The sequence below is a fragment of the Macrotis lagotis genome, chromosome X (genome assembly GCF_037893015.1).
Source record: "Macrotis lagotis isolate mMagLag1 chromosome X, bilby.v1.9.chrom.fasta, whole genome shotgun sequence".
Classification (NCBI taxonomy): Eukaryota; Metazoa; Chordata; class Mammalia; order Peramelemorphia; family Peramelidae; genus Macrotis; species Macrotis lagotis.
In genome coordinates this window covers 287,837,010-287,856,455 of record NC_133666.1, presented here as the reverse complement: position 1 = coordinate 287,856,455, position 19,446 = coordinate 287,837,010, and the positions used below count along the sequence as shown (strand labels likewise).

At 37.4% G+C, this 19,446-nt stretch overlaps 1 protein-coding gene across 7 annotated transcripts in view; it reads right to left on the bottom strand.

The window, feature by feature from the left end:
- Positions 1-18,808, bottom strand: part of NADK2 (NAD kinase 2, mitochondrial) — a 56,559-nt gene extending 37,751 nt beyond the window's left edge. For 2 of the 7 annotated variants that reach the window (XM_074202638.1, XM_074202639.1), the window contains exons 1-4: positions 18,434-18,804; positions 5,875-5,963; positions 5,159-5,247; positions 3,425-3,506 (exon numbers count right to left, since the gene is read on the bottom strand). In XM_074202638.1, the coding sequence (XP_074058739.1) occupies positions 3,425-3,506; positions 5,159-5,247; positions 5,875-5,963; positions 18,434-18,760 (587 nt within the window). In that variant the 5' untranslated portion in view covers positions 18,761-18,804. Of the gene's footprint in view, positions 1-3,424; positions 3,507-5,158; positions 5,248-5,874; positions 5,964-18,433 lie in introns of all 7 variants that reach the window. The other 5 variants (XR_012471776.1, XM_074202640.1, XM_074202643.1 and 2 more) reach the window with 5 other exon arrangements.
- Positions 18,809-19,446: the final 638 nt, after the last annotated feature.

Here is a 19,446-nt window from a genome sequence, read left to right as displayed (position 1 = left end):
ATTTATTTAAGGTATAGGGTTAAGAGTGACTTGCCCAAGGTCACACAGCTAGACAATCATTAAGTGTATGAGGCTGGATTTGAACTCAGGTCCTTCTGACTCCAGGGCTGGTGCTCTATCCAAATGTCCCTGTATGGCTGACTGTTAACTGTAACACTTACCTAAAGTCAAACAGAGCTAGAGATGTTAGATTCTGCTGAATACCAAGGACTAATTTGATTTTGCTTTAATTACGTACCAGTTTTTTCTCTCCTGAGCATATTTCCACAATCAGAGCAAGTAGCCAATGAAAGACAAGGGTGCATGTACAACATTCCCTTGTACCCTGCAGTGTTCCCCTACATACTGGTAAGACCAATGTTGCCTGGACCGGGTAACTATTACATAATATATGCTATATACTTTGTTTCAACTACCAAATTATGGAATACGCTTTTGTTATCCATATTTCTCTGTATTAATGTTGTTTTTCTTTTTTGCTATTGCTTTATGTATATTATCAACTCCCTATAGGTTGTACTCTGGATTGAATGTATCATGAAAAAAACCGCAAGTTGAAGATCTGTTTTTTCTTAAAAGAAGGAAAATGCCTGTCTTTGATGACCTCCGCTGGGTACCCCCTGGTACTTCTGTTTTTGCTTGTCCTCTTGTCATCTATTTTGTTCTGCAAACCCATTGTTATCTGTGGGCCTTGTGGATATACCTTGGTCATGTACTCCAAGTTACTTCTTACTGTCCAAAGGTTCTCTAGGCCTTTAAACACAAATTGCAAAATGAGTATCTCAAAAAAAAATTCTAACAGCTGTTCACATCCTGTTTCCCTACATCAAGATGCCTTCTAATCCAAAGGTCACCACTGACTTTCCTGTATATCCTATATCACCCCTCTTCAGCAGGAAACAGCATTAAAGATTGGACCTTTGTCATGATTTCCATGAAGCATTCCCCCCCATCCATCTCTTTTACAGCTAGAAACCCTCCAATAGCAACACTGTCCCCCTCAATGCCCAGAGATGACAGTCTACTCAATCTCCCATAGTCAAGCACAGTTGCTCTCCCAATTTACTGATCCTAATCTCCAACTGACCTTAATCCCAAAATATTAAAACAGAAGGTTGGAATGTTAAGATTCAGACCTGGGGTTTGACTCCTGTCCAGGTAAGTAAGCTCAGTTAAGTATCATTTCCTGAGAAAATGAATTCTAACCTCCACTGAAACTCCAAACAACTCTCAATCTCCAGGGGGAGTTGAATTGTTTGGGGTCTCCCTGGAGATTGAGAGTTGTTTGGAGACCCCAAATGATTCTCAATCCTTATGGAAACTATAGCACACTGTTTCCTATATCTCATACCGATAAAAAGTATGCTCCCCATTTATACTGCTGGAGTCTGTTCTGACCCAATCCACCATTCCTTATTCAATAAATAGCTTTACATTCCATTTGCCTCCACTGTTATCCTCCTTAAACAATGGGGTTTCTGATCTCACCTTCTGACCTTTCACATTCTCTCTCTTTTCTTTCTTCTTTTTCTCTCTGAAGAACTTGGGAATAAATTATGTTACACAAAGGCAGAAGAAAATATAACTCAAAATCATTCAAAAAAAAATGTTGAAAACAAAAATTAAGTTGAATGAATGCTTAATTACTTAATTGACCTATGTCAAACAACCATGTCCGATTTTGATTATAAAATTCAGTTACATGTGAAGGCAAAAAAGGAATCACAGAATTAATGTTTGAATTTCATGGATTTCAGGGAGCAGTTAGATGGCGCAGTGAGTAGAGCACTGGCCCTGGAGTCAGAAGTACCCGAGTTCACATCCGGCCTTAGACACTTAATAGCTGCCTACCTGTGTGACCTTGGGTAAATCACTAGACTCCATTGTCCCTTAAATAAAATTTCTAAAAAAAAAGAATTTCATGGGTTTTATCTATGCATCTCACTGCAAGGATTAGGCATCCTTTCATTAAGGGCAATAAACAATGAGGTTCTTGTTAAATAACTGTTAAATAAGTAATTAAGTAACAACTACAACAGCTCAACTCAAAACATCTATCTACATAGTAGTGGACTAGTTTTATACACATAGCGCCTTATATGTATAAAGTACTTTCCAAATTTAATGTTATTTTTGCAATACCCAAAACATATAGTCACATCTATAAACCTGTTTTTGTTGTCTTCACTGAAATAAACTCAATGTTCTTAGTTCCAGCCTGCATTTTTCTTTATTTCTAACCCACTCTACTGAGCCTATTATTTTGCTGCCATGTGACTTATAGCCAAATGAGTCAAATGAATATCCAGAAATGAAGTAAAATTGTAGCAGAAGAAATTGAAGCTGGATTTTTAAGATTATGAGACACTACAACTTGTTCCAAAGAGAGATCAAGAATAGCAAATAGCTTAAGAGAAAAAAAAAAGGTTTTAACTACTTTCTACCTGAAAGCAAGGAAAAAAATTATATAATCTCTTATGAGGCCTTCTGAATTATTCCATGAGTACAACCAGATAAAAAGGGATATCATCATGGCTATGCTACACCACTTCCAGATATCTCATGAGTTTACAAAAATTAGATATAACTAACTAGTTTTCTTATTGAGAAAAGATTTTCTAAATTATGGGAAAAATTATCATTTAAAAATTATTTCAAGTATTACTTCCATGGTGTAAATGTGTATACAAATATAAACTACCTCTCCAGATCTAAGAACAGGCATTCAAATTACTTACTGAATAAGCAACTCAAATTTCCAAAGAAGCTGGGCCATGGTATACCCATACAAAAATAACATGGCACTGTTTCTCTTTCTGGGTTTAAAGACTTTTTTGTCAAGGAGAAAGGAATTCATAAATTCATGACAACAGGATTCTCCAATACAAAGCTAACTCAAGGAGCCCTCTAGAAAGTAATTATTGATGTAGAGAGGTTTTCACCCTCCAAACCAATTTGAAAAAAAAGATTCCCACTGTGGAAACCATTTCTTCCCTCAATAAAGATTCTCTATCATTAAACTCAGCTAGAACCATACCTTCCTTTCCATGAATGAGTTATTACTCTGAACCAGCTGAATGAAAGGAAACTAAACTAAAGGGAATGCCTAGCTCTCTTTGCAAAATCCCCACTTACAGGCATAGACAATTCAAATGATTTTGGATCCCAGCTCCATTCCCTTTATAGCAGCTTAAAAACCAACAGTGATAGGCTTCAAAAAGTCTTCTCACTTTTGGGTGATAGACCCCCATCAATTTACCAAAATAGTAGCTTGGAACAGGAAGTAAAAGATTAATTCCTGATATGCAAAAATGATCAAAGGGGGATAATATGTGAGAATCCACATAAATTGAAAGAATTTTCTTATGTAGTAATTTTCATTCATTTTTTAAAAAGGAATTGATTTTCCTAAGTTTTTCCTTACCGTTCTGGATCAGTATTTACTCCAATAACAGGTTTAAATCTGTCCAAGACCTTACTGGCTGCCAGTAGCATTGTGCCATCACCTAGAAAACATAATAAGGCCAAATTAACCATACCCTTTGTGTTAAAAACTAGTTGTTGACACCAAAACTCAGGTACTCTTTTCTCTTTTTTCATCCCTCACCCATTCCTCCCCAACATGTTGTATCTCATTCTCTTTCTACTCCTTCATTACCAAAACCCTTACCTATTTCACTCATTCAATGAGAAAATATCCTTCAATTAATAATAACAATCTGCTATAGATCTCTCTGACAATATCACTTATACAGTATCTTTTCATTAATATCCACAGAGATCAATAATCAATTCAAATATCAATCAATAAGCACTGGAGGTACAAAGGAAGGCAAAAAACACTATCCCTGCCCTGCCCTCCAAGAGCTCACAAACTAAAAGCCTTTTGAGAAAACAAACCAAGACCTAGGGGATACAAATTATATTCAGTGTAAGTGGAAATTGATCTCAGAGAGAAGGCATTATGGATTGGAGGGAGAAGAGCTAGGAAGTAGTCTCTCAGATACTAGAAAGACCTTTCTGTTAAATGTAGACTATGAAAGTAGGAAGCCACAAGACAGATGAAGAGGAAGAGAGAATGTAGAAAGAACAGTCAGTGAAAAGGCACAAGATCAAAAGATGACAATAACAATATTGACAGCTGTAGGAGTTAGTTGCCATTTTACTGAGAAGGAAACTGAGGCAAAGAGCGGTTAAGTAATTTGCCCATAGTCACACAACTATTAAAATATCTGAGGCTAGATGTGAATTCAGGTCTTCCCGATTCCAGCTCCAGAACCCTATCCTCTGTGCCACTTAGTTGAAGGCACTATCTTGTTTTAGGGGACAATAGGAAGGCCAGTGCTATTGAAACACAGAGTATAGAAAAGGGACGAAAGTGTGAGAAAACTGGAAAGGGAAGAAACCAGGTTGTAAAGAGCTATAAAAGCCAAACAAAGAAGACCTTGAAGGTAATAGAAAACCACTGAAGTTTACTGAATGTAGGGGGAGGGCCATGTTGATATGATCAGAAATGGGTTTTAAGGAGGTTATTTTGGCAGCTAAATAAAGAATGGAGTAGAGTTGAATATGTGTGTGGCTTTTTGTCTTTGTTCTTTCTGGGGTGGGAAAGGGGAGGACTGTGCAGATCTTTCAAATTAATTTTACAAAACATTATTTTTATAATTTAAGTTTGGTTTTTTTTTTATTTTTAGGTTTTTGCAAGGCAAATGGGGTTAAGTGGCTTGCCCAAGGCCACACAGCTAGGTAATTATTAAGTGTCTGAGGCCGGATTTGAACTCAGGTACTCCTGACTCCAGGACCGGTGTTCCATCCACTGTGCCACCTAGTCACCCCTAAGTTTGTTTTTAAAAGAAAAAATTGATATACATAAATCCTAATTACCCTAAACCATTTGATTGACACGATATGTGAAATGCCTTCAGTCTTTGAAAAATACATACCACACTACAGTAGTAATAATAATAATAATAATAATAATAATAATAATATAAAATTCTCCAAAAGGCTCCTAATATTTTGGTTCATGAAGTATTGAGAAATTATGATCTCATATGGCCTTGACAGCTCTACTATGCAAGGCAATGGTGTATTTTCAAATATATTTAGCAAATTAAGTGTTCTATCATCCACCATGCTTATCCCCTAAGAAAATTACCTCCTGCAGCTATAACAGCATCTGCCCATCGAACAATCTCTTCATCATATTCTCTCCTCTTCACTAAACGAACTTCAATTCCCTCATTCCTAAGAGGTACAAGGAAGGAAAAAAATTACTTCAAATTTTCCAAAATAGAAAAAAGCTAAAAAGTCATCTTTTAAATAGTAACTAAGATTTTGGAATTTTTTTTTGCAAGGCAATGGGGTTAAGTGACTTGCCCAAGGTCACACAGCTAGGCAATTATTAAATGTCTAGAGCTGGATTTGAACTCAGGTACTCCTGACTCCAGGGCCAGTGCTCTATTCACTGCACCACCTAGCTGCCCCCTACCATAAACTTTTCTTAAGAATTTTCTTCTTTCTTAGTTTACACATTATTTTTAAAACAAATTCCTTGTTAATATTTTTCAAGGGCAATATTAATGCTACTACAAGATCTAGTCTTTGAATTTCCAACTGCCATCTGTATTCTAACTCCCCTAGTTGCTGACCTTAAAAGAATGAGCTGAGCTAAGCATTAGGCAGTGAAAGCAGTACTATGCTAGATTTAAATTCACAAGTTTTAGGTTCAAATTCTATCTCTATCACTTAGTACCTGGGAGACCTAGGATAAGCCTCCTAATTTCTCTGAGACCCAGGTCTGACAACTTGATACACAAAAGTTTGGAAAGCCCATAAGCTAAAAAGGTTATCCCAGTTTTTCAAAAGTCTTACCGCAAACTATCCAGAATATGCTCCACATTCCTGGTATGAATATTATGTCGTTCAAGTAGTCCATTGTAGCTGGATCCTTTTAATGCAAGCTATTAAAAAAAATTCATTATAATAATAGAAACAAAATGTCTAAAAACAATCCAGGTACAATATAAAACTTATTATTCACTGCAATAAAGCCACATCCATCTGAGAGGACAATGAGAGTAGGATTTATGACTGCCTATAAAAATTGGATTTAATAAATATAATATTTACTTCCATCTATAACACTGAATAACAACAAAATTTCATAACTAAGATAAACATGGATACCTAAATTCTAGAAGTTGTTTGTTTGTCTAATTTTCTTTATTCCCCCTTCCATTTTTGCTATTGCATTTGGCTTTCTCAAGTCATTGACATTATACTATATACTTATATATTATGAAAAAGTCCATGAAACTAACAGAAGGCCAAAGATAAATTTCTCAATGACAATTGAAGTGTCATTGTTTCATGTCATGATTTCTCACCCATGTATAAATTTCTTATTTTGAGAAGTCTCAAAAATAGCTTATGAACCTGTAACAATTTAAACCAAAGCACTTGAGTCTACTTCAAGTAAATGAGACATAAAAGATAAATATGCATATATACATATGAATACATATTTTTTGATAAATTTTGTCCTTTCTACTAATCTAGAACTAATCTTTTAAATTATGATTGAGTACCTCTTTTAAAGTTATAAAGTACCACATAGTAAATGATATTGTTTATATATTTATTTAATAATAATTTACATTATTACAATTAATAATTATTCAGATTCATTGTGTAGCACTATTGTGGGGAATATATTAAGATTTAAAATTAAGTATTGGTTCTTAGGCTAAATTAAGGGAATAATAACAGCAAAAGATGAAAGCGTTTAAAGCTAAAAGAGACTTTAGAGAGCATACCTCATTCAACTTCCCTAATTTTTTTTTCCATGAGGAAAACGATATTGAGAAAATATAAGAAATGACCAGTTACACAAATAGTAAGCAGCAGAGTAATTAAGGTCAAATGCAATACTTAGTTTCAAACTTACAGCTATTTCTAAAACCTAAGGATTGAAAGACATCCTTAACAGGCATTAATCATGGTAAAATTAATATATTCACCTAAAATCTGATCACCTGCTGAATTTTCAAAAATTCCTTAATCCGACTCTCTGCTTTCAAATTCCTGTCACAATTTGCTTAACAGTAAAAAAGTCACCTTTTCTAGTAATTTGATTGATGGCAAAAAGCTTTTTAAAGTCATCAGAACCAGATGTCTTGAAAATGAAGACAGATTTTCAGAGGGAAATGGATGTTCTCAAAAATACAGAAAATAGACCATAATAAAAAAAAATGAGGTAATACCTGATATTTATATAGTGATTTTAAACTTTATAAGGCACAGTAAGATTTAAGGGGCAGCTATCTGATGTACTAGATAGAGCACTGGCCCTGGACTCAGGAGCACCTGAGTTCAAATCTAAACTCAGACACTTAATAACCTAGCTGTATGACTTTGGATAAGTCACTTAACCCCATAGCCTTGCAAAAATTAAAAGAAAAAAATAAGGGTTGAGCTTGTATTGGTCTGATCAGCCATAGTAGGGAATGCTGTAATTTGTCTCAAACATAGTGATGCCATTTTGGTCTTCTTCAATAACTAAGAAGAAACAACCAATCAACCAACCAACAATAAGATATAATACAGAACAAAATTTTTTTGAATAATAGGAAATTACATCTTTTAGAACCAAGGTACTTACAAATTTTAACTAAGTTTTGACTAGAATTTTTCTAAAAAGATTATTGTACACTTCTCTATCTCTTTGTGGGGTTTACATTAATGACTCTGAGTCATTGGAAAGACTCTGTAACCTTGTACAAGTGACATTGTGCTTCCCTAGTAAGTCACAGCTTCTGATTGCTCAATTGGAAAATGGAATTAAACTTGTATTACCTACCTCAAAGGGCTGTTTTGAAAAATTATCAACCTCAATTATTATGCTATGCTATCACAGTAGCTATACTTTTCTTATATTTACTTTGTAATACTTTTTGTTGTCATTAGAAGACATCAATTCTTGCTTATGTCTATATGAATACTATGTATGTGTTTATGTACATACATAATCTATGCATATATATGTACATATAAAAATCTCTCCACTTCCTAACACCAACTTACTACTCTAGCTCACCTTATTTCCAACTTCTAATCTGCCCTGAGCTCAGACCTTTCACAATCCAACTTTAGAATTGTGAAAAAATTAAAAGTATACAGACTGAATGGGGGATATTAAAAGTAAACAGATTGAATGAAGGATTGACTGGTTTCCCCTAAGAAGAAAATATACAAGCTTTAAAATCATGAACTGTGACATATTTATTGTAAGGCCTGCTCTGCTGACTTCTCTGTTTCAGACCGGATAGCTGAACTGCCCATAAAAGTTACTTCCATCATTAGTGAGATAGTGTTATTATGATAGTGAAAAGTGAGATCTATGAAAAATATTTGGAGGAATATGCACACACACACACACACACACAATTAAATATCTGAATGATAAAAGTAAAAGAACAAGCCAGGGGTAATAAAATTTGCTATTAATCACAAACTTACTATATTTTCACATTACCTCTAAATAGAAAGTTAATTCAGCACAATAATCTTTAGCTTTATAGGGTATCAGTATCATTTTTTTTAAAAATCCTTATTCCCTATCCAAATTTCCTTACAGTTTAAATTGAATAATATTCACAAGGTTATTTGAAGAATAACCTTTTAAAAGATTTTTTCTATTTAAATGATTCTTTAAGTATTGAAGGTCCATTATCTGTCCTTCAATTTCTTTTTTAGGTTTTTGCAAGGCAAATGGGGTTAAGTGACTTGCCCAAGGCCACACTGCTAGGTAATTATTAAGTGTCTGAGACTGTACTTGAACTCAGGTACTCCTGACTCCAGGGCCAGTGCTCTATCCACTGTGCCACGTAGCTGCCCCTAAGGTTCATTACCTGGAACAATTCTAAACAGGATATTTTAAGATATAAATTCTCAGAGCTATAATCTTAATTTTCTTCCTATAAGGTAATAAAATTATCACCTCTTGAAAAGCGCTCATAATTTTATGAGATTTTAATTCATTTAATTTCAGCTAATTAAATATATTTCAATAGCAAACTAGTTAATAGGAAAATACATTTTTCATGAGAACTGAACTACTCAATGAAAAGAACTAAAATTTAAATAGCACCTGACATGAACCCCCATATCACAGATTTGGGGAATTATAGAAACAAGTAAACAAACAAAAAAAGTGACTGAATGAACTTGGTGAATTTATATTATCATAAAAGATAAGTCCAAAATACTCTAAAATCTGTTATTTTCCTTTAACAAATTATCTTTTGTTCTTGAAAAGATCTATTTTATTACTCAAATATAATCACATGCCTCAAACAGTAATGTATATGCAATTGCTATAAAAGCAGCAGACAAGATATACTGAGGACATAAAATAATATATGCTCCCAGCACAAAAAGAGAATTCAAACATTTTATAGATGATGACTAAACCATTGCCTAACTAGAAGTTAGATACTTAGATGTCTATTATAATTATATATTTATTATTATTAATATATTAATTACATATAATAAATTACTAAATGATGAAATAAATGGTACTCACTTTTTAGCATTCTAAAAAGTTAATGGACTTTTTTACAAAGTATTTACTTAGTTTAAGTAACATGTTATTTGGTCAGAATGATCAGATTCAGTGTACTTAATTCTAAAAAATATCTGTATTTTATTTTCCAGTTGTCAATTTTTTAATTGGACCATCTTAGAAAGGGGAAAGGGAAGGAAAGGAAGAAAATACTGCAAAGGATTTGTTCCAAGATTGTTTTTATTCCTATCAATTTAAATTCTTAAATCTGTGCCCAACAGAAGCACAGGTGTCATTCTTGGCTGCCATGATTCAAAGAATGTTAGAAATCCTTGAACCCGAAAGATAAATCAGAAAAGCACAAACAAGATGAGAAGTCAAAAGTAGCTGTGCTCTGCTTTGAGGGAGGTATTACCCACATAAGAGGAGATCTTGGTTCTCCTGACATTAGATCACTTTTGTCAATGAGATATTTTTAAGTCAAGATTTATTCATTTTAACATCTGGAACTGAATCCAGTTTTTCCTTATTTTGAGAGCTTATTGGGGGGGGGGGGGGGGGGACACGACTCAGTTGGCACCAAGGCTCCTAAGTTTGCTAGGTGGATTAATATAAGGAGAAACAAATACAAAAACACAGTTAGTTTATAAGACCATTTCTCAAAGGTTTTCTATTTCCCCAATGAAAAGAAAAATGTTATTTGCCAACTACTTTCCTTTAATTTTTAATAGAGAAGCAAGGCATTTAGTTTGAAGCAGGGTTGGTCTTAAATGTATGAAATAATTTAAGGAAATCCCAAACCTCATCCATCAACATTCTCTATAAGAACTATTGGTATTAAACAGTCAATCCTTCACATCCTAAGCTATTTTTATCTTCAAGAATCATGTGTTATTGTGGAAATCTATCAACATACAGAAACAGAGGGAAACAGAAAGAAAAGAGGGCAGACTGGGGGAGCTGAAATTCAGAAGCAGTATGAGAACAGTATGAAAGAGAATAGGATAAACAAGAGAAAAAAGGATGGAGGGCAAAATTGGTAATTATTACTGTAAAAAAATTTACACAAGTTTCTCTAATAATTAAGACCTTGTTTCTCAAATATTTAGAAAATGGAATCTAATTTATAGAAACGAAAGTCATTCCTCAACTGATAAATGGTCAAAGGACATGAAGAAGTAGGTTTCAGACAAAATAATCAAAGTTCCGTAGTCATATGAAAAAGTGCTGTTAAGTCACTACTGATTAGAAAAATGCAAATTAAAACACTCTGAGCTACCACCACATACCTATCAGATTGGTTCATGCGAAAGAAAAGAAAAGTAATATATGTTGGAAGGGATATGTGAAAATTAAAACACTAATGCACTGTTAGTGAAGCTGTATACTTATTCAACCATTCTGGAAAGTAATTTGAAACTATGCCCAAAGAGTTATAAAACCATGAATACCCTTTGACCAAGTAATACCACTACTAGGTCTCTATTCCACAGAGATTTAAAAAAAAGGAAAAGAACTTTTATATTCAAAAATATTTAGGGCAAATCTTTTAGTGGTAACAAAGAACTGGAAATTGAGAGGATGCCAATGGGGATTGGTTGAACAAGTTGTTCTATATGATTATGATGGAATATTATAGTGCTATAAGAACTGGGCAAAATGTTCTCAGAAAAACCTGGAAGACTTACTTGAACTAATACAAAATGAAATGAGAACCATAAGGAAATTGTACACAGTAAAAATATGGTATGAAGATAAACTGTAAATGACTTAGTTATTCTCAACAATACAATGATTCAAGACAATTCTGAAGAATTTATGATCAGAGCTGTCTATTTCTAGAGAAAGAACTAGTGGAGCCTGGATACAGAATAAAGATATTTTCCTTAACTTTATTTTCCTTGTTGGTTTTCTTTTTTTGGTCTGTGTTTTCTTTCACAGTATAAATTACATGGAAATGCATTTTGTATAATTGCACAAGTATAACCCTAAGGCAAATTGCTTGTCTTCTCAATGGGAGGGTGGGGGAGGGGAGGGAGAGAATTTGGAACTCAAAATTTGAAAAAAGAATGTTAAATTGTTTTAACATGTAAGATGAAACATTAAAATAAAAAAATCAACCTATTAAAATGCAGAAAAGGTGTGTGTGTAGGAAGGGGCACCTTAAAAGTTAACTTTCAGTCAACTAACATATTAGTAATTGCTATTTAAGTTCAAGATTATAAGAGATATAAAAATGAAAATCTTAAATAGCCCAGAAGGCAAAATAAGGATACATGGGATTTAGAAACACTATTAATGAGAGATACAATGATGGCGAATATTACCTTACTGCCAAGTGGATCTATATAGAAGCTAAACACAAACACACATATTGTACACCATAATACAACAGTATGAGAAGCTCCAGAAATGGAGTCATAATATATTCATTCTATTGCAATAGGAACATAAGACAACAAAGAATGGGTCTTGAACCTGGGCCCAAAGAACACAAGCTTCCATGTTGCCCAAGGAAATGGCAATAATCATTGTGTCTAATAAATAGGAGCACTCAACTAGTAAAACACTTGCAAAATAACTATTAGTCATTTATTCTCTAAAATCACATTATGAATACATAATCAAATAGTCTACTTCTGAAATGAGATTTTCTTCAACTTCACAAAAATTTAAATCAAGTTTAATATGAAGGGTCTGACCATGGGAAACACATTATATACAACTATAGTATCTACATGCCAAGTACCTTGATTAAAAGATCTTAGATTACACTTATAATCATAACAATCTATGTGTATGAAACCCATAGGTCCTGCACTCTAATAAATGAGGTCATATTTACAAGGCTGTTTCAAAAAACACAATATTCCTAGAGCAGCTAGGTGGCACAGTGGATAGAGCGCCGGCCCTAGAGTCAGTAGTACCTAAATTCAAATCCAGTCTCATACTCTTAATAATTACCTAGCTGTGTGGCCTTGGGCAAGCCACTTAACCCCATTGCCTTGCAAAAAAAAAAAAAAAACAAAAAAACCAATATTCCTTGGCTCATTATGCTCCTACATTGCTTACCCCAGAAATATCCCAATATGCTCTAAATAAAATCTCCACGAATCTTGCTGACAGAGTTCCCTGCTCCAGTAAGAACATTCAAGGTACAATGCATATCAGACAATGAATAGTTTTTATTTCATGCCATACTGACAATACAGAAGGCAAAAACGGACTCACAAGAACCCATGAAACAGATAAAGGAAATACAAAAGGCACTTACAGCTAATAATCAAAAACACAATCCTCCTTCTTCCCAAGAAGGTTCCTGGAGTCTTGACTAAGCCACCACCATATGATTTGGGTGTTTCTTAGGAAAGGAAAAAAAATGGAGTGGCTTTCTCTCTCCTAGATTGAAAGTGCCAGCCTATGATTAAGACACTTCCTCACCACCACACCACTCACACCTCTGATCCCACCACTCCAAGGCAAAGACACTCAGGAGGCTGCTAAATAAATATACTTCCCACCACTGAACCCACTGTCTGTATCACTCATGTGAATACTCAAGCAGTTATCCATGACTTGGCTTTAGTCTCTCACTTATCCTCAAAGCTACAAGATGGTTTTGTTGGGGAGGGGGCTGTTAATTGGGGGGAGGGTTTTGTTGGGGAGGGAGCTGTTAATTGGGGGAGACAGAGAAATGTCATGGATCATCTGCTGCTCTACTCAAGAAGCATACTCTACAAACCCTCGGTCTTGGTAAATTCCTAAGGATGATACCACCCAAGAAACCACCTTCTCATCTGACATTACAAGATTATCCTTGGACATTATCTTTTGGGACAATCACAAATATACTTCTGCCATCAGGACATATGGAAAGAAATGTCCCCCTCTCATCAGCTACATTCTCTATAGACTTTCTCTTAGAGGCCAACACAAAGAAATGGCTACTCTGACTGGAGTTAATTATCCAAAACTCTACTGCCCAACTGGGACTTCAAACTATTCACTTCATCTGATATGCTGACATTTGTTTCAACAAGGTATCATTTATCATTTGTACTCAATATGAACATGCAGAAATAAGCAAAAGTCTAAACTAGTGGTTCTCAAATTTGGGATCAAGGCCCTTCACACTCTTAAATTCTCAATAATTTGAGGATTTCAAAACGCTTTTCTATGTGAACTATATTAGTATTTACTGTATTAGTAATTAAAGGTAATAATATTTTAAAATTTTCCATAACAAAAATGCATTAACATAAATATCAAATGAAAAACTAAAATTTTCCAAAGCAAAAAAATTTTGTCTGAAGAGCAGCACTATTTTACATATTTTTACCAATTTCTTTAATGTGTGACAAAAGAACCCAGCTAGCTAGATTCCCCTCTCTCTCCTCTCTCTCTCTCTCTCTCTCTCTCTCTCTCTCTCTCTCTCTTCAATCTGTTGAGATACATTGTTTTGAGATATATAAAGAAAACCAAGTTTCACAAAGGTATGTAGTTGGAAAAAGGAAGAGTACTTAGACAAATAACACCTTAGTATTATTATGCAAATAGTTTTCACCTCTTGGATCTTTGAGAACCACGGATTTAAACAAAGGGCTCACCTAGTAAATCAAAACTAACCAAGAGACCTTCCTCAATCAACTTCTCTTAAATAAACAAATTATAATAATGGTTTCATTATGTCTCCTTTACTGAATATTCTATATTCCCAACACAAGGAAGGCACTAATGATTCTGAAAAAATACCAAACATTAAAACAAGGTAACTTGGCTCTATGACAAAGTCAAATGCATCAAATTAAATTTCTGCCATCTAAATTGATATATTCTCCCATTTCAAAGGACCTAAGGAAATTAACAGAATAGAGATCTAGGGTAAAACTATATTCACCAGTCCAATGATTAAAAAATAAAAAAATAAAGGAGAGAGGAGGGGTGTTCTATATAGATAAACCAAGAAAGGAGAAAGATGAATGTACAAGAGAAAATAATACTCTCATATTTGTATAATACTTTCTTTATAAAACCATACCCTCAATAATTTACAGGTAGATCGAAGAATACTATCCCCATTTTCCAGATGAAAAAGCAGACTAAGAGAGGATTGTGTATCTTGCTTAGTCACACAATTAGAAAAGTATCTAATCTGATACAATCTGTGTCTTCTAAGTCTTTTGCTTCTGAATGAAACCACCTGTTTATCTGCAACTACTAGATCAAGAAATCTGTGAACTTTATTTTATTTTTTGATTTTTAACTCTCTTATTTGATTTCTGGGTAGTTAGCTCCTTGGAGTAAAACTCCCTAGCATACCTTTTTAAAACAGGACTTATCTCAAAGACAGAAGAGTACAGGGGATTTTCAGGAAAGCTCTGCATTGGACCTCAAAGTATCCAGGTGAGAAGAGGGTAAATAATTAGCAAAGAATAGCCACAGAGAGCCCTAGTGAAACAAGAGGAGGGAAAAACAAGACTACAGGAAGCCACTCTAGAAATATAAGACAAAAAAACATGGAAGGGATTCCATCCCTTCCCCAGATTTGTAGACTTTTTTTGTCATTTCCTTCATCCACAAAAGTCAGAAAACAACTCACAGCTGGGAGTGACTTCAATACTGTTCATTTCCTTATGCCTTTACCCTAATTTGCTCATAAAATTTTTTCTATTCCACTGTAATCTGATTTTTTTCTTCTCATTCAATACATATACTATGTCCAGTCCTGATCTCTAGCCAGGAATCATTCCAATGCACCTGAATTGTACTACTGACCTTATAAGACTTTCTATAACTAAATAAGGTGAATGCTGAGAACTAATACAAAAAAACTGGTAGTTTAATATGAACCACTAAAAGTGACTGAGAGCTTTATGTTGTTTTTATAATATAGAAATCTTTTTGACACAAAATTTTGCCTATTAAAGCAGTTTCTTCAGTTCTCTGATTTCTATAATCTCTCCTTAAAAGTAGGTAATCATATCTTCAGAGAAAGTTTCTAGGGGCGGCTAAGTGGCAATAATTAAGAAGTGGCAAGCCACTTCTTAACCCAATTTGCCTTGCAAAAACCTAAAAACAAAAGTTTCTCTACATTTTAAAAGTTCAGGTAATTCACATTCAGAAGACTACAGATAGGTTTATGGCCTTTAAAGTTTAGTGGAGTTGAATGATTTCTTTGGATTATTCAGAAGGAATATAATTGTGTAATACAATATGAGGGAACTTCAGCAAAAGCAGAATTTAACAATTTAGGAAGAAATTTCACAATGTACATACACTCTCCCTCCAAAAACAAAAATTACAAGTACAGTGGAAGAACACTGAATTTGGATGCAGAAGGCCAAGGTTGAAATCCTCACAATTGTCACATATGTATCCTTGGACAAGTCATTTAATTCATTAGGCCTTAGTTTGCTTCTCTGGAAAATGAGAGTTGAATTAGTTGCCCTCTGACAAAAGTTCCAGCTCTAAATCTGACCTCAAAATATCACTTTGAGGTTTCTTTTTTTTCTTTGAGACAAATAAGAAAATTCATCTAATTCTGTTCTGGCATTTACTCTTTGAAGAATAAATTTACTCACAACTACTTCCTTTAAGTGATGAGGGAAGAGAAAATATCTGTTTGAATCTTTAATATTTGGGGAAAAGATTAATTATTTAATCATAATTCCCTTCATTATACTTTCCCGAAGGTCAGTGTTTATTTGATGGACAGCACTAATTCAAATGACAATAAAAGCATGCCTATACAGAAAACTATATAAGAAGTTGGATAATTTAGCAGATATTTAAGTACTCTTAAAACAAAATTCCATTTCCCTTATCCAAGTTGGTAATGAAAACAATTTAGTCAAAAAGTGAATAGGTACTTTATAATTTGCATTTCTAATTAACTGATAAAATACATACTTTGCTTAAGACTATAAATAAGTCCTACAAAAAGTTGACTGTTAAAATTTTTTTAACAAAATAACCTTTCATAAAAAGATCATAAAAAGTTGAAAAAATCTCAACGACAAATTTGGTAGTTTAACAATAAAGACAAAGAGGTAGTTTAGGAGTGATTTTGGTTACTGTGCTTAAGACTCAGTAAATCTTCATCTAGCTGGGCATACTTCTGTTAGCCAATACACATATCTCTAGTGCTTAATGATAAGAGGAGGAGAAGCAAAGAAGGGCAAAACAATATCCCTATCCTCAAGGAAATGAGATTTGAATGGGAGAAATTACATCCAATCTTGCATATACAAATTATATACAAAGTAAATGGGAAATAATCTCAGAGGGAAGGCACTATCTCTAAGGGAGAGGGAAGAACCTAGAAAAAGCTCCTTGATGCATGTGGGATTTGAGGGACTGGGGAAGGATAATATTCAGTCTCTTTTAGCACTTATTTTAGAGCTTGATTCCAATGCTTACAATTTCTTAATGCATCTATATTTTCTTGTGAAGATCTCAAAATTCTTTTTAAATTACCTAACTTCCCTGCACTTTGGCTCTCCCCCTTTTGAATATATTCATGCAATATATTTAAAAGCAAAAGAACTATGAAGACAGGTGCCTTAAAAAACAGACCCACAGAACTTGTTTGGCATTCACATTCCTGTTCCAGTATAAAAAAAGGACTCACCTTATGACTTACCAGGCCTGGAATACAGACCCCTGGGGGGGGGGGTGTCTGCAGCACACTATCAACACCCACCAGGGCCCTAAGAGGCGCCCTGGGGGGTCAATTTTCACAAGGTTTGAGCAAAAACAAAAACAAAAAAACAGCTATCTGAAGCTTTCTCCCTTTTAATCTGGCTGCATTTTTGGAGTTCCTCCCTTGCTCAGTGCCCTCAAGAAAAACGGCAGTGACGGGGCTTACCAAATGTGCAAGGCGCTGGGCAGAGACTAACTCACGTGCAGACAATGAGGGAGCAAGAGAAGGAGGGAGCAGAGTTCAAAGACAACTACGCTGGCCACGGATCAAAGCTTCCTAGTATCTCCAACGTACCCCAACACAAACAAGCAACGAATCTGTCTCCAATACACGCACCTTGAGTATGTGTAAACACACACACGCACACACACAGAGGATGCTTAAAGGAGCCTCTGCAACACATACAATACATACACCTTTAGTATGCATAAACACACACATGCACACACATAGAGGATGCTCAAGCAGCCACTGCAACACATACAATACATACACCTTTAGTATGTGTAAACACACGCACGCATACACACAGAGGATGCTCAAGCAGCCACTCTAACACATATAATACATACACCTTTAGTATGTGTAAACACACACGTGCGCGCGCACAGAGGATGCTCAAGCAGCCTCTCCAACACATACAACACATCCACCTGTAGTGCGTGTAAGCACACGCACGATGCTCAACAGCCTCTCCAACACATACAACACATCCACCTGTAGTGCGTGTAAGCACACGCACGATGCTCAACAGCCTCTCCAACACATACAACACATCCACCTGTAGTGCGTGTAAGCACACGCACGATGCTCAACAGCCTCTCCAACACATACAACACATCCACCCGTAGTGCGTGTAAGCACACGCACGATGCTCAACAGCCTCTCCAACACATACAGCACATCCACCCGTAGTGCGCGTAAGCACACACGCACGATGCCCAAGGAGCCCCTGCAACACACAACACACCCACTGCCGTTCTCCAGCACACACGCGGGGTCACACACGCACTCACACGGAGCAGCGCCCCTGGGGGATGGGCGCGCTCCCGCTCCCAGGCCCGCGGGCGCTGCCCCCCACCCCACCCCCACCCCGGGCGGGCCCGGGCCCTCGGGCCGCGGCGGGGAGGGGCCGGGCAGGCCGGGCTCCCGGCGGGGCTCACCAGCTGCTTCAGGTCCTCCTCCGAGAGCTCGGCGTAGCGGTAGCGCTGCTGCTCGAACTCGTAGCGGGTCGTCTTGGCCACCACCACGACCCGGGCCGGGCGGAAGCCGCCCGCGCCGCCGCCGCCGCCGCCGCCCTCCAGCTCGCGGGCTGGGCCGCGCCGCCCGGGCCCCGGGGACCGCCGGCCCGCGCCTCCCAAGCCCCCGAGCCGGAGCCCCGCGCCGTCGGCCGCGACTCCCCCTAACTGCCGCCGCCGCGCCGTGGCGGCCGCCCGGCTCCCCGCCACGCAACGGCAGCTGCACAGCAGAAAGCCCCGGTAGCAGGTCATCGTCCGTCCGCCCGCCCGCCCGGAACTGGGGAGCCGCGGGCGGCCCCTCCCCCCACGGCGGGAGCGCGGCCGGGGCGCGCGCCTGGCCCGGAGCCGCAACCACGGCCGCCGCCGCCGGATGGGCTCCGGCCGGGGAGGGGTTAAGGGCGGGGGCGGGGGCGGGGCGGGGGCGCGTGCGCAGCCGGGCCCCGGGGCGGGGGCGGGGGCGAGGAGGAGCGCCGCGACGGGACGGGACGAGGGGCGGGGCGCGGGGCTGGGAAGGGCGGGAGGCGGCGGGTACCCGCGCGTGGCGCCCGGCCCGGGCGGGCGGGAGTCCCTCAGTTGGTTCGTTTGTAGAGCCCTCGGCTACTGCTTCGCGCCTGCGCCGACTTCCCCTTATCTCGGAGCCCTTCTGGACGCCTCGGGCGGCCGCGCCTCCTCTGGCCCCGCCTCCGTTCCAGACTCGGCCAATCCGATCTCACTGCGGCTCACTCCCACCCCGCCGAACTGGAGCGGGAAAGGAGATTGGTCGGGGGACTGGGGGTGGGACCGTCCGCCTGGAGCGCTCGGCAGTCCGGGAGGAATCCGGCTGGAACTGGTCTCGGGCAGGGAAGGGAAGGTGTGGCTGCGCCCAGGACAGGGGGTCTTTCCTACCTTTAGTAATCAGATGCAACTTTCTGATACCTTTTGGTTAGAAATAGATTTTT